General features: G+C 38.8%; 1 protein-coding gene across 1 annotated transcript in view; it reads left to right on the plus strand.

Annotated features, from left to right (window-relative positions):
- LOC109931831 (ELKS/Rab6-interacting/CAST family member 1-like) overlaps window positions 1–16,824 on the plus strand; it is a 682,193-nt gene that overhangs the window by 634,834 nt on the left and 30,535 nt on the right. Inside the window, exon 18 of the mRNA XM_048608012.1 lies at window positions 4,424–4,612. Coding sequence (XP_048463969.1) covers window positions 4,424–4,612 — 189 coding nt within the window. The remainder of the gene's footprint in view (window positions 1–4,423; window positions 4,613–16,824) is intronic.

A 16,824-nucleotide genomic window follows, 5' to 3' on the forward strand; every position in this document is an offset into this window, starting at 1 on the left:
ATAGATATAGGACAGATGTCAGAGGTAGGTTCTTTACTCAGAGAGTAGTAAGGGCGTGGAATGCCCTGCCTGCAAAAGTAGTAGACTCACCAACTTTAAGGGCATTTAAATGGTCATTGGATAAACATATGGATGATAATGGAATAGTGTAGGTTAGATGGGCTTCAGATTGGTTTCACAGGTCGGCGCAACATCGAGGGCCGAAGGGCCTGTACTGCGCTGTAATGTTCTATGTTCTATGTTCTCTGTTTAGCTGTTGTAAAACCAAGTATTATCAGTTCTGAATGCTGACTGCTGTATTTAAATAATCAAATGAACGGACCAGTCAGAGAGCTGAAAATTAAGCTTGTTTGAACATTGCATATTAGAATGGGAGGATGTAAATATAAGTTTGCTATTCATCACATTGTGAGTTCCTTTGAAGAGAGAGAGGCAGGAAATACAGATGGACACATGAGGGTAACATTTAACATCGAGCAACCACCTGTAGAATAACATTGTGCTGAGAGCCAATCATATATCTGGCATCTTAGAGGACTCATACTGAATATTAATATCAGAGAAGGGAAAGAAGAGAGAAAAGAATATTGAGTTAAGGAGATTTCATTTATGAGGGTTCAAAATTTAAAAAGGTGCAAGGAAGGGGCAGGAGAATGGAAATAAATGAAAACTCCTTTGTTGAGCAGGCACAGGTAGGATGGCCAAATAGCCCCCTGCTGTACTGTAAAATCCTATGATTCCAGAGTCAGATCGCTCTTAATGAATTATATCTGTTTACTCATATGCTAGATACATGCAAATGCAATTTTTAAAGCGTATGGTGTTGTCAACATAACAAACAAGGCATGAGCAATGTTTAATATGCTCATCTCTTTGCCCACCGCTGTTCTGTGTGAGCCAGATCAGTGGCTTTCATCAGGCATATCAGCCATTGAGCTATCAGAGCTGAACCTCATCTTCTGTAGATATAACAGGCTCTGGCTGTGAAATTAGACAAGCATAAGAATCACTGATTTAAGTGATCGCAGTGTGCGGCCAATTCTGAGTGCACCTGGCAAGGGATGCAAAATTGTGAGAGGCTAGTACCACTTGCAGCTTCCTGCAATATTTAAAGCCAGCCTCTTGAAGGGGAGGTGCCTTGTTTCTAGAGCAGGTGCAGGAAGCTGCTAAAAGTGCTTTTAGCAGGGGACACACTCAATAATGGCGCAACATGACAGAGTGCAAGCTGTAGTATTTTCTGACACTGCACTAAGGCCTTAATGCAGGAGGTGGGGAGAATGAGAGCCGTAAAACCGTCCAGACAAATATTGCAAAGGCATTGGAATCAGATGGTTGTGGCAGGCAATGTCATGGGGTTGGCCCTGATGACCTTGCTTGCATGCTGTTCACATGTTACTGGGTTGCTCACCAAAGTCATGAACCATGTTATATTAGGATAGGCCTTTTCACTCAATGGCCAATCTTAGTTTGTGGTGGAAGCTCATCTACTGCAGTCTGAGAAGAGCCAAGCACATTATCGTTCATAAAATCCTAACAGCCACTAACCCTGCTCTGAGGCTGCAACTTTGGAATAACAGGTGACAGATTTCAATAAAAACATCCTTAGTGAAGCGCCAACATCTGATAAACTGCTCACTGAGATTCAGACAGAAAGGTTGTTCTTTGAACACAGAGTACTTGGAGCTGCCTGCCGAATGCCCCTCTCCCCCTCCGCCAGCAGATAGCCATGTTATTTATTACTCCTGCACAATTTCCTTGTCATGCTGCAGTCTCGGTGAATGTAACTGACTACATGGATATCTGAGAGCTTGTGCTTTGTGCAGAAGTTAGGACAGAATTCTTTTGGAAATGCTGCACCACTACCCATAAGCTTTAGAAACTTTAAACTACTCCAGAAACCATCAAACAATTCTACAATTGCCACAGCAACTACTGAAAATCAATCAACAATTAACCTGAAGATAGATGATGATTCCTTTAAGTAGTAACTGTGGTATCTAAGCAAACACATGAAGTAAGAACTTTAACCACATGCTACACCACTCCTTGTAGACTTGAACTTTAACCTCCAAACAATTCTACTAACCCAGCAACAGCCGGTCCAAATCAATCATCCACTCTCCTGAAAGTTGATGATCCCTTTACATACCAAAATGGCAATACTGGTGTCAAATCACCATTATACGCATTACCACAATTACTACTTAAAGAGATCATTAACTATCTTCAGGTAAATTGCTGGTTGATTTTCAGTCGTTGCTGATATCACAATCTACCTACTTTGATTTCCAGGGTTGCTTCCTTTGGGCATGCTTCATACGGGCTGCCAATGCTGTTTTGGAGACAAACTTACATTCATAATATTGAGAAACAGAAACTAAGGGGTGTACAGAGTTTACACTGGGAAATGATCAGGACCTGCAGCTAGGATCCCCTATCCCTATCATAATAAACATAGTAGTCAGAAGTACATTGACAGCTTATTGAGGCCAGCAGCTGTTATCGTACAAGTACCAGTATATATCATTAATGCAATTTTTTTGAATCAAATGAATCAAAATTTTTCTTCTCGATTCTGGGTATAGATCATTGTTGTGGACTTTATTTCTTAGTGCTCACATAGAATTGTACAAAGAACGAACCACTTCTAACCACCCCTTTTATTCTTCATGTATAAGCAGCTCTTGTTTACAGACAGCTAAGATCTGGACTGTAGTGACATCTTCATTGAGATTAAATTCTGAATGTACAAAAGATATAACTCTTGAATATATTTATCCAATACATGGAGCTTTTTTAAATTCATTCATGGGATGTGGATGATGCTGGCTGGGTCAGTATTTATTGCCCACCCCTAATTTCTAAGAGGGCAGTTAAGAGTCAACCACATTGCTGTGGGTCTGGAATCACATATAAGCCAGATTAAGTAGGAAGGCAATTTCCTTATGTAGAGGAATAATAAACTAGAGGGTGTTTTCTGACAGTTGACAATTGTTCATGGTCATCATTACACCCTTACTTCCAGACATATATTGAATTCACATTCCACCATCTGTCATGGCGGGTTTTGAACCCTGATTCCCAGAATATTACCTGGGTTTCTGAAATAACAGTCTAGTGATACAAATATGCGAATGTGCAGGATGTTAAGCATTTAAACTCAAATGTTAAGGAACACTAATCCTTCAGTCAAGGATTCATTCTTTTTAAATAATTTTACTTTCATCTACCTTGCTTAACAGGTTATTCCAAGCATTTATCACTTTGCATTTTTTTAAAAATAGCGATAATAACTGGTATTTTATTTTCACTAACGTAAATTTAAGTCTTTCCATTCTACAAGCCTGATGTGTTTCAAAGTAATGTCTGAATTGATATATCCGTACACGCATACCAATCTGTAGCCACATCTCACCTCAATTTGGTATTCTTTCCAATATACGTATGACCTTTTCTGTCCTGGTGACCCACACTGAACACATAACTCCAAATGTAGACTGAACAATACATAATTAAGTCTTAACTTTACAACCTTTGTATGCTTATATTCTTTTGTTTGGGGCAAAATATCCCAATTTTAAATGTTAGCTTTAACTCGATGATAGTACCTCTATTTCTGAGTGTGAGAAGTATGCGTTCAAGCCCGGTCCAGAGAACAGACCGTTAATACAGTACTGGGGGATATGTTCAGATGCAACAGTGAATCAAGGATTTTTTGAAGAAGAGCAGAAAAGTTGTCTCAATATTCTAGCTAATGTTTATTTCTCAACCAACTCTACCAAAAATGGAATATTCTATCATTGATCACCTTGCTGTGTAGAAATTGGATACTACAAAGTACAGTGAAAAACAACAACCCTTCAGAAATACTTTGGCTGTGGTGTGCTTTGGAATGTCTTGAGTCATGAAAGATGCTATACAAAATTTAGAACCTTCTGTTTCTTGTTTGAGAAGAACAGTTTGGTGATGATGGTGCTGGGAACAGAGTAAAGCATTTAAGAATTCAAAATGATCAGAAATTAAACTCTCATATTACAGGTAACAAGCCAAAGGGACATCCTATTTCAAATCATCACATCTTCATTGTTCTAAAAATGTTTGTGATTGTTTTCATGCTGCCTTGATTTTGTTGCTTTTGTTTTGGTAGGAAGCCTGTGGCTGTTCTTATGAAATTTGGGTCATTCCATAATTTTTAGTGAACTGTTGGGTGTTAATAACTCATTATTTCATGTTCTTTCTTTTTCATTTTGGTATGTGGCTGCATTGCAGAGTTTTTGCCTTACGCCTCTCATGCTTAAGTCGCAACTTTATGGTGATGGCTTCCAGAATTTACTTATTCTAAATGGTGGTGGCCACGTTTACTGTTGCAACACATCCCTAATGTTGATGGCTTGTTCCAACCTTTAGTTTTCCTTCCCAGCAGATCATCCAGTCACTATTAGAACTGAACCAGAACCGCAGTAAACTGAAGCTGTACATAAGACACCTCACATCTCTGTGTCAGGACCGTGACTCTCAGATTCTTCAAGGATTGACACCACCCCCAGCGTATGGAATTGACAACAACAGGGCGATGTGGGAGGAAGAGTTGCAGAAGATGAGCTCAGAGCAGGTAAGTAAAACGTAAATAATAAATGTTCAAGCATGTTTTAGTTTATTCTGCTCTGCATTCTATTGATATTTGCTGTAGATTTCCTCCCTAATCCATTGTCTGCTATGTTGCCACAGCTACCAAACTAGTATAATGATTCAAAAACCTATTGAATTGCTAATCTGATAAGTTCACAATATAACACTTATTTATTTCTGCTGCTTAAAAGGTATATTGGAAATGTGATTATTTGAAGCAATTTTTGCAATGATCCCAAAGCCAGGACTATGTTAATCATATTGTGATTTTATGCTACAGCAGGGATCCAGTAAACTATAAAAAAAACCCCAGGGTGCTTTCCTCATTTCTAATATACATGTCAACACACTTAGCTGGTCTGGTGTCACAACAGTTACAACAATATGCTGCCCATTAAGTTCCCAAGTTCCCAGGTTTTTGTTAGGAGATGAACTGACATGTTTTCCTTTGAAGCGTAGATTGGTGATAGCAAGAACAGAAGGTTTCAGTGAATCGGAGGTGCTCAGGTATATTCTGCTATGTTTAGTGACTCAGTTATATCTTGTGCCAAAGATCCTTAAAGGAAACGAGAATGATTTTGTTCATTTCAACACATTTAGTGATATCATTGTTCAAGCCAGTTTATACTCGTCAACAACAAAGCAAATGCAATCATGGGATGAATTCTTGAGATCCATGTGATAAACACATAATTTCATTTACTTTGACTTTGGTCACTGCTGTGAGTAACAGGAAAAGAAATAAGACATTAGAGAGCATTTACATCTGTCCTTGTCCTTTAATTTTCTTGGAATATTGCTGCAAATCTGTATGGTTTACCTCAGTGATATAGCATCCATTGCATTTGCAAGACAATGTAAGGTTTCTTGATATTTCTGAGATACCCAACAATGTAGCTGTTAAGAAGCTGTTTTCTTTCAATCTGTAATTATTGTAAGGTAGGTTTATGATGTATTATGATTTAGGATCTTGAATTGGAAAGTAGATAAAAAGAATACATTTTTGTTTTCAGCTCTGTAAATGTGATTTTTTTTAAACAAAGGTCAGAAAGTCATTTTGAGCACTGAACTAAAGACAGCTTTTCCAAGAAAATGTGTGACTTAAATTCAATGACTCAATTAGCTACCTGGAGAGTTAATTGCTGAATCTTTGTAGAGTTGAGTTTTATGATACTGAAACAGATGGTGAGGGGCCAGTAGTAGATTGAGTTCAGAAGAACAAATGTAATCATAGCAGAAAGGCTTTTTCTTAGTTTTGTAGAATTCTGCAGACTGTGAAGGTTTAGTTTGTAGGTAGGCTGTGAACGTGGCAGAAATCTTTAGACTTCAGAATTAGAAAGATCTGTCTGGGCCATCTGAGCTGTAAAGAAGTCTCTAGACCATCAAGACTAAAAAGAAACCTAAAGCTGCTTCAGTAGTCCACAGTGAAGGGCTGAAAAGAGTCACTTGAGTCAGAATATAAACAGTTAAGAAAGGGATGATACTTCACTGGGATTGTGTGACCAAAGAATATTCTTAGGAAAAGGGATGAATCTTTTTTCTTTTATATTAAGATATTTTTAAATGGTTTGTTATATATATACTCAATGTTTTTCTTTTGTATAGTAAACCTCTTTTTTTAATTAAAAGAACATTGGCAACCTTTGTGAATATGTTCAGTAGAGGACCACCATGGTAACCAAACTGAAGAAGTATGATCTATCAGATCAAGTTTCACCCTAGGCTCTGACTTATGCGGTATTACCATCATCTGTGCTCATAAAATCATCCAGCATTTTGCAAAATGTCATCATTTTTCATTTATCTGGAGAATATGAAAAGACATGAACAAATATGAATAGCCATGTTTTTGATCATCACAAGGGACCTTATGAGAAAGATCAGATGGGTAAACATTATTGAAATCAGTGCAGAAACAGTATGGTTTCATGTTTGTAAGTAAGACCCATATTTGTGAGAGAGTGTTACACAGAAACATTGGGCTGAGTCTAAGTTGTGATGAGTTTTTTGTAGAGATTTCCCCTAGTGAGATTTTTTGCCATATCTTACTAAACCTGCCTCATTAATGGACTATCTTTCCCCTGTGACATCCTTCACATTTGATTCCAGCCCCATCTTAGCATATGCCACTGCCAGAACAGCTGGCAATCTGCAGATATCCCAGAATTCACCAGCATTCTTTGCGCCCATACCATCAACATTGTCAATAATGAGCTACCCTGTAAAGTATTGACACTTGCCTTAGGCATGGCAGACAGAGGAACTTTGTCCCTCCCTTGGCAGGCAAGACCTGAAGCTCCTGCTGGATGGAGTGATGAAGACATGGAACTTCCCTTTTCCCCAGGGCCAACAGAGGAGGCCACAACACCAGACCTGATCTAAGATTGCCACCGGATTCAGTGCAGTCTCAGCTGTCTGGAGGAATGCACAGCAATATAGGAAAAAAATCAAAGACCTTCTTCACCCCTTCAGCATAAGTATATTCTCTCCAATACCTCAAATCCCCACCAACACTGCTACTGTATCCACCTTCCATCAAGGTACGTGCTCTACCACTATTGCCTACAACATCTTCCCACTCACCGTTGCCCAACAACCCTTGACTGCACGAACCCTGCAGGCCCTCTGACTTGCCTAATTACCAGGAGGAAGAAAGCACAATTAAGGCAGAAAGTATCTTGATGGGCATTGCACTGCCCAACATTCAGCTCCTTACCCCTTGATGATGCTGGGGCTTTCAGAGGTGTGTTTTGTCCTGGTGAGACCTTGGGGTTATTTTTAAGTTGGTACAATTGAAGCAGCCTGAGTAGGTGTGGTCAAGCTCTCACAGATCAAGGATTTTTAGTTAGCTTTCAGCAGTTGCTGCTGTGGGCTTGAAGAAGTGGAAGCTATGTTTCCCTGTCTCCATTACAGCCAAAAGCTGGGGGTTCTCTTCCTTGGCTGCTGGGTTGCATGTAAGACAAAATCTGATTTCTGAATTTGCCTTTTTACCAAAGGGTGTGTTTATGGAATGCTACTATAATGAAACAGTTAGTTAGTAATAGTTACTGTATGTATTATTCTAAGTTCTTCTTTCTTTTGTTGTATTTTAACTATAGTGTTTGAATAAATTGTGTTTTGCCTAATGTTGAGTAATTTGACCAGTTGAATTGCATCTGGAGCACATCTCTTTACGTTTGCCTTTAATATAAGAAAAAGTTACAGTCTAGGCCACCTTCATAAAATATAATGAGGGTGTCTGGTCTAGTCCATAAAATCCCTAAAGTGGACAAGATCCTGAATCTGACTGCCCATGTAGCTGGGACGTATATCAAACGTTGTTCTTTACTTAAAGTACCAGGATTCCCAGACTGATGGCTATTTCCCCTGGTCTATGTTTCTATGACTTGACTGAGGCCTGCTGACGACATCCTTTATGTCAGGGTTAAACAGCAAGGCAAGGCAGAAGCAATACAAGCCTATATTCCTGGCTGAGGGGCATAGCATAATAAAAAGCAAAGCAGGGACATTGTGAGCATCCACATAGGCTCAGAGTGAGCGAGTGCTATGAAAGCAAGTGCAGAACCCAGAGATGCAGGCTGGTTCAGTCCATGAGCTGGGTGTGTGTCGCAGAGCATAAAATGTCCTTTTGAGAGTATAACAGTGATGGTTGCTAGTGCACTATGGAAGTGCAGAAGCATCCTGTAAGTGGATCAGGGATGTGCCATGAGGATCCTAGAGACTAGCATGTGTCAGATGCTAATGTCCGTGGATGTGGGATGTGTGTGCCTTGATGCACATTGAACATGCCCTGAGCTGTTGGTGCCGACAGGCCAACACAGAGGTCCCTTGGGGCAAGTGGCGAGCTGGAGTCACCATGTACCGGCTCCTAACGACCATGCTGAGATTTTGCAATATCTAGCTTGTTGGCAGGTTTGATGAGATGGAAAGCTATACATAAATGAGGAGAGTTAGACTGCCAACAAGCAGTAATTCCTCTCAGTTGGCAACTTGCTGCTGTCTCAGAAGAAACTTACTACACTGTTTGTCAATTGCATCGCAGATGGTGTGAATTATTCCTGATGCCATCTGATTCTGCAGAAATCTCACCATAGCCCACATTGCTGATACCCCTATCAGATTCTATCCAGTGTTTCAGTACCACCTAATTCTTAAGTTGTATTCTGTTAACCACAATAACATTTATTTATCCAGTCACGTTAACATAACAAAACATCCTGAGACACTTCACAAGAGCATTATGATGCAAGGTAAGACACCAAACCACCTAGGAAGATTTTAGGTCTGGTAACCAAAAGTATGGTCAAAGAGTTGGTATTTAACCTCCTAAAATGCAAATTTAGCAAATCAGAAAGGTCTTAAAATAAAGGCATGTGTAATTTATAACTATTATTAGCCTAGAATTTAGCTTATTGTCGAAGCCATTTTAACTTCAACATTGATTGCTGTGATTAAAACTGACATGGATTTAGAATAATTTCTATTTTTAGGATTTAGTAGTCGTCTTTTATGAGCAATTCTTTCAATTGTTTAAAATTCGGACTATCCATGCTGCCAATTTAATTTCAATGTTGTGGCATTCATTGTCAGTATCAGGCACTCCCTAGTCCAGTATTGTGCAGCTGGAAGCAGAGCACAGCTCCCTCTACTCTGCCTCAACAATGTGGCCTAATCCAAACTATAGAAGATAGCTTTCCAGATAGAAGTCACAAATTGCATTGCACATGTGTAAGTCACAGACTGGAGATGTGCTTGCCTTGTTTTTATTCTTTCATTGGATGTGAGCATTTCTGCCAAAGCTAGGATTTGTTGCCCATCCCTAAGTGACCTTGGGAAGGCGGTGATGAGCCACCTTCTTGAACATCTCAATCCATGTGGTATAGATGCACTCACAGTGCTATTAAAACAAGAATTCAAGGAATTTAACCCAGTGACAGTGAAGGAACTGTAAGTTCAATCCTTTAATCTGACGCCTAACTTGCTATTTGAGTTTAAACATTATGGTATATTGTAGTATTAGTGTTTTGGACTCACCAGCCAGGCAAAACAACCTGTCAGTGTCTACTCTGCCAAAGATTTCCAGAATCCTGTTTGTTTCAACAAGTCACCTCCCATTCTTCTAAATTCCAGAGAGTATAGAGGTGCAATTTACTTAGTCGCCCATCACAGGCAAAATTCCTTATTCCACAAACCAATCTAATAAATCTTGGCTTCATTGTCTTAGGTATAAATGTATTGTTCCTTAGATATAGAGACAAAACCTGCACACACTATTCAAAGTGTGGTTTCACACAAGCTATTTCTAGTTGTAGGAAGACTTCCTTATTCATGTATTCTAATCTTTTTGTAAAAGAGATCAATCTGCCTTTTGTCTTAGAATTCCTAACCAGAATGCTCCCTTCCTGTGATCCGTGTACTAGTATACACAAGTCTGCATCAACATCAGTATTTAAAACTTAATAAGAAAATGAAAACAGAATTTTTTTTATCAAAGTGAATAACATTACACTTCCCCACATTACTGTTCACCTACAACTTTGTTGTAAACTCACTAGATCTCTTTAAATCCCTTTGTCTCTCACTGTCAGACTTCTCTATCCCCTTTCTTGAATAGTGGTAATATGTTTTACAACTTCTCATTTGCTGGGACCATTTTAGAGACTAAGAACTTTTGGTAAAGCATGACCAGGTGCATCCACTATCTCTGCAGCTATTTATTTTGGAAGCCAAGGCTGTAGGCCATCAAGACTGGGGATTTGTTGTCTTTTAGTCCCTTCTCTGCTAATGTTAATTGACTTAAATTCCTCACTCTTATTAGTCCCTAGGTTATCCTCTATTTCAGATGTATAATTTGTCATGAAAACAGAAACAAAATATTTATTCAATGCTTCCGCTGTTTCCTATTCCCTTTAATATTTTCTCCAGACTGCCTCTTAGGGCCCAGCGTTTATTTTAGCTACAACATGTAATACACTTGTAAAAGCTCTAACAATCAGTTTTTATGTTCCAGGCTAATTTGCTTTCATTCTATTTTGTCTTGTTTCAATAGCATTTGGTCACCCTTTGCTGGTTTCTAAAACTATCCCAATCCTTATCCTTTATACTATTCTTTGCAGTACTTAATCTAATATTATTTACTATAACCTAGTATGTTACACTGTTGTACAAAATATTTAATAATAAATATTTGGAGTGTGTAACGAAGGCAATGCAATAATTGTGGGGGAACTTAATCTTCACCAATGAATGAAAACTGGACAAATCTATTTGATACAGATTGTTTGGAAGGTGTAATTGTAAAGTGTTTTCATGACAGTTTCTAGAACAATACTTGTAGAAGCAAGCAGAATAAAACTATTATAGAGCTAGTACTCAAGGTTAAATAGTTATCTCATGGTAAAAGAAATCCTATGGGAAAGGATATTTATAATACAACTGAATTCCACATTAAGTTTGATGCCATATATGAATCCAAAATAAGAAGATTAAACTTAAGCAAAGCTACCTACATCAGTGGGAGAGGTGACTATGTCGATGACATTAGCCAGTTGATCTGTCTCATCTATGTTGTTGGGAATGCATATCTATAATTATGCACTTGCGAAGATCTGGAAGATATCGAACTTTTTGAATTAAAAAACCTTTTTTGTACCACCAGTTTGAAAGGAATCCATCTGTTTTCTTGGAAATGAGGTCAACAGTTTAATGCTAGTTCTAATCCACCTGCTGATTACAGAAAGTCAAATATTTTGTAAAAATATCCAAGCAAAGCTTTTAGGGATGAAGTTTGTAGCCCATAATTGCTGGAAAATCTAGCTTTGGAAGAGATTATGCAGACACCTGTGCTGATGGTTGTCTAGCAAGCATTTCTGGACTTGGCTATCTGTTTCAAAAACCTAGGAGCTTTATCAGGAAGGAAACAACATCTAAAGCAGTAATGCAGCTGTAAGACTATATCTCTGTCTGTAGTATGTGGGAACTTAATAAAGTTTCTGCTCTTCAGTATTTTGATTAACAAGTGACAAGCTGAAATATGACCATTATCCAAAAACTTGGATCCAGCTTGATTTCCATCAAACTAAATCCTTGATTGGAAGCTATTCCATTGGCAGTCAGCGGTTCAATTCTATCATGTTTTATCCTTCAGTTTCAAACCATTGGATAGTAAAGATGTTTCTATTTCTGTTTCTAAAATAACACCTTTGCAGAGTTTTATTGTCTTTTGTGTTGTATAAGAGTGTCTGGTTTGGGATTAAAACAGGATATATTTCTAATTCCAAATAATAGCTTAGATATTGCCTAGTTTTACCACCTGTTTTTAAGAGTTTTATAAAAAATGAATTATTTTTGAGTTAATTAAAGAAGCCCAGTGAAAGTTTCTTTCATTCTGGATGGCAATAGAAAAAGGAAACAATTTGCCATTTTGGTGATTAAATCAAAAAATTATACTAATGTTGCAACTCATGGATTAGTGGGTCTTGATTACCAACACATTCATCTTATCACAGTTGTAACAATATGAAGATTAAACTCCCACACAATTATTATCACGTCTTTGTTACAAGCTCAAAATGCTCTTACTCAGTGGTCTGTCTAATGGTGTAACTACTGTTGGGTGGTCTCCAAATTACTCTCACCACCGTTTTCAGACTCTTTCTAACTTCCAGCCTTACTGATTCGATTTCCTGATCTTCCGAACCAAGGTCTTTTCTTATTGTTGCCCTTGTGTCATGGCAATTCTTCATCCTTTTCTATTCTGTCTGGCTTTCTGTAATGACAACTATCCTAAAATATTTACTTCCCAATCATTGTCTTGTTACATGATGTCTGGTCCGTTTGATTAAGACATTTTGGGTTTAGTTTATCAACATGGGCTGAATTTACAAAAGTAAATAAAAGATCATCACTGACACCAGGAAGTCTGTGGTTTAAAGTGGCTCAGGGAAAAGCTGACCATTTCTTCAGAGGGGGAGAGTCACTTTGGATAGCTTTCAAGTCACGATGGCCATTTTAAAAGTCCTTTGGTAGAGTTCTGGGGTACAATGCTAATGCAGTTGGGGAGGAACTAATTGCTCTTTCAGGAGGAAAGCAAAATGCATTGCGGAAAAGGCAACAAGATATTTATTATAAACAGAAAAGATTGGAAATACAAAGCAGGCTAACCATTATCTCTAAAGCACAAAGATACGCTCTATGTCGACTGTGAACTCTTCGCCAGAAGTCTACGTATCTATCATTAGAAATGTGATTTGCTCATCCAAACTGTGTGTAGATATTCTGAATAACATAGCAAGTGACAGGCAGGCTTTAAATGTACTAACAGTGAAGCTGACATGTAGATCTGTTGCATGATTTATCACAAGGCTGAAAATACTGCACACACCAGTCACAGCACAGCAAACTGTATCTGACAGGAAATCAGTTTTTTCACCAGAGGTCAGCAACCAACTTTGTGAAAAATTTCTGTCGATGGAAATTTCCATTTGAGAAGGTAGACAAATCCAGTTGGTAAAAATACTGATGAGATGATATCAATGTGCATCCTGTCAGAGTCCATCTTTAGGAAACATTACTTTGTACAAGGTTAAGGTGATAGATCTTAATTATCACTCTTAAGACTGGGGCTTTGCAGGGATAAAAATTACTCAATGATACATGGACCTGTACTTGATATAAAGGAGCAACAGTGCACTGTTCTCGAAGCTATGACTATTGGAGGGCGGAGGTTATAGAAGAAGTACGTTGATACATTTGCAACTGAATTCCCCTACGATTGGGTGGAAAATTATAGTGCAGTATCATTAACAGTGCAACTTAATGGCCCAAACTTTGCAACTGTAATGATGTTGAAACTGTCAGTGCTTACTGTCAATACCTGTTTGAAATGAACAACCACCTCTGGAGTCCTGTAACTCAGAACCATAGAAATGATACAGCTCAAAAGGGGAGGGCGGGAGTGCATTCAGCCCATCTTGTCCACGTCAACCCAAAGACACCCAGATGCCGTTTCTATTCCCATCTTCCTGCACACTGCCCATAACCCTGAAGCTTACAGCACTTAAACTGTAGATCCAGGTAATTTCTACAAGAGTTTAAGGTCTCTGCCTCCACCACCAACTCAGGCAGCAAATTCCATGTGTAAAGAAGTTTATACTCGCATCCCTTCTAATCCTTCTGCCACTTAGCTTGAATCTATGACCCCCGGTTTTTCAACTCTCTGCCAAGGGATACGGGTTCCTCCTGTCTTTGCTATCTCTAGCCATCAGATTTGTATCCCTCAATCATGTCACTCCTCAGCCTTCTCTGTTCCAAGAAAAACAATCCCAACCTCTCAAGTCTCTCATAACTACAATTCTCTAGCCCTGGCAACATTCTGCTATATCTTTGCTGCAATCTCTCCAGAGTAATTATGTTCTTCCTGTAGTGTGGTGACCAGAACTGCGCACAATACTCCAGTTGTGGCCTCACCAGTGTTTTATACATTTCATCATCACATCCCTACTATTGTTTCTATACCTCTGCCAATGAAGGAGAGCATTCTGTATGCCCGTTTTTACAACCTCATCTAGCTTTTCTGCTGTCTTTAGGGACCTCTGCATGATCATGCCAAGATCTCTCACTTCATCTACTCCTCTCATTATGTTCCCATTTATTGTATATTCCCTTTTCACCTCCCTAAATGCATGATCTCACATTCAACCCATCTACATCATTTTGGAGCTTATAGCTGACTTCTGCACTGTCTATGATACTGCAAACTTTTGTGTAGTCTGCAGATTTCCTAATTGTGCCTCACATGTTCAAACACTTGTGCAGTTAAACACAGAATTCAGTCATTGCTGGCCGTAATTCCACACTTCTCCACAAAGTGTGCTTTTGAAATCCTGAAGTTAAATAGAAATCATCAAAATGATGAGAATTTCCACTTTTATCCTACTTTTCTCACTATGAAGGCACTAGAAATAGTTTCAGCTTGTTCAATGAGGTGAAATGAATGAATGAAATTAATTAAGATCATAATTACTGTTAACAATCTCTACCATGCTGAATAACTAATTTTTTAGGTTTAGCATGTTACATTTCTCCATTATGGTTTAAAAGATTATACATATTTAAAAATGATAAAGTTTGTCTGCAATATTTCTACCTCTTGTATTTGTCCCAATATCTCTTTTCTGTAAAACAATTTTAAAAAGGATAAATAGTGCATTTTACTCACTAGTTTGCTGTATATGAGCACTCTTCAACATGATTGGATGCTTACCCTACTTGATAGCATCACTTTGACTGGGTGTGTGGAGATCCTTTTGACCTCCAGATTTATGTCTGGCAATTTTAAATTCATTATCCAGAGATTGCTTGCTCTTTTTGGGCAGTTTTCTTTCAGATATCTGAAAAATGCCATTGAATAGAAAATGCAGGCCAATATTCCACCGCCTCCTGTGACGATGAGGTGATACCACTATTGATCATGTGCACTAATCATAAACCTCACTAACAAATGTCACTTAACAACTCGCTGGCAAGTGAAATGTTAAATGGCAATTCTTGGTGTAATGAGTCTTGTATACTCCATGTGTAGGGTTTTTAAAAGTTTGTCACTAAATGTGGGTATCGCTGGCTTAGAGCTTACAACTATCCTCTGCACTATCTATGATACGGCAAACTTTTGTGTAGTTTGCAGACTTCCTAGTTGTGCCCCACATGTTCAAGCACTTGTGCAGTTAAACACAGAATCCAGTCATTGCTGTCAGTAATTCTACATTTCTCCAGAAGGTGTGCTTTTGAAGTCCTGAATTTATTACCGATCTCTAATTGCCCAAAGGCAGGTTAAAAAAATCACTCTCATTGTCGTGGCTCAGAAGTCACATGTAGGCCAGACCAAATAAGGCTGCCTGAAAGACATGATTGAACCATTTGGGTTCGTATAACAATCTTTAGAGGTTACATGGTTGCCATTAGGCTAGTTTTTACTCCAGAATTTAAAGTAAACATTAAGTGTCTTATGAAGAAAATGTATACCTACAGAAATACACTTACCTCCAGTGCTTAAAATCTTTAAAGGCGCATCACTGACTCTCTATGCTTGTATCAGTCTTCATTCTGTTATGTGACAGGTACTCTAATGAATTTTGGATTCAGTAAAGGCACCTGTAAAATACAAGCTGCTAAATGGCGTAATTGTTTCTCACTAGCTTTTGGAGTACTTTTCCTCCTTTTTTGTTCTCTTCTCTGTAATTTCCAAATACTGGGTATAATTCCTAGCTGTTCAATAGGTTGCTTCTAGGGTTTACCTTTGTATGCTGATTCACTGTGTGGTGTAAACAATGGGTCCTGAATTGATTCACCTTTCAGGTAATTCTTATATTCTGTAAAAGGCATTAGAACTACCCAACACAATACAATTGGGAGTTTAGCAGCACAGATCATAGTAAATGTGTCACTGGCAATCAGTCTTCCACCATTCATAAAATTATGTGTTATACTGGCAATGTGTGGGTGACTTTGTTATATTTACTCCATTGGCAATAGGTGTCAGGTAAATCCAGCACTTCTTCTCCCAACCTGTTGCTGGAGAGGTCATAGGGTTAACGGATTAATTGTGTCAAAGAGAAAAGGAAAAGGTCCAAATGTGAAATGAAAACTCTAATTGTGGCTGTTTTACTAGTAATGTCACAGCTAATATTAGCTGCAACAGGTAACATAGAACTTAAATTTTTGGTGACTTTCATCAAAATCGATTAGGTTTACATCAAAATCGGTTAGGGCGACTCTTACCCTAAAGCAGGAATTCCTTAGCTGAGACCATTGTGTGAACACCACCCCTCGAAGAACAACTGCAGTTCAAGATCAGGGAATGCGCGCTCTCCTTTTCAGGCAGCACGGTGGCTCAGTGGTTAGCACTTCGGCCTCACAGCGCCAGGGACCCGGGTTCGATTCCACCCTCGGGCGACTGTCTGTGTGGAGTTTGCACATTCTCCCTGTGTCTGCGTGGGTTTTCTCCAGGTGCTCCAGTTTCTTCCCACAATCCAAAGATGTGCAGGCTAAGTGGATTGGCAATGCTAAATTGCCTGTAGTGTTCAGGGATGTGTAGATTAGGTGGGTTATAGGGGGATGGGTCTGGGTGGGATGCTCCAAGGGTCAGTGTGGACTTGTTGGGCCGAAGGCCTGTTTCCACACTGTCGGGATTCTATG

The sequence above is a fragment of the Rhincodon typus genome, chromosome 18 (assembly GCF_021869965.1).
Source record: "Rhincodon typus isolate 14 chromosome 18, sRhiTyp1.1, whole genome shotgun sequence".
NCBI lineage: Eukaryota > Metazoa > Chordata > Chondrichthyes > Orectolobiformes > Rhincodontidae > Rhincodon > Rhincodon typus.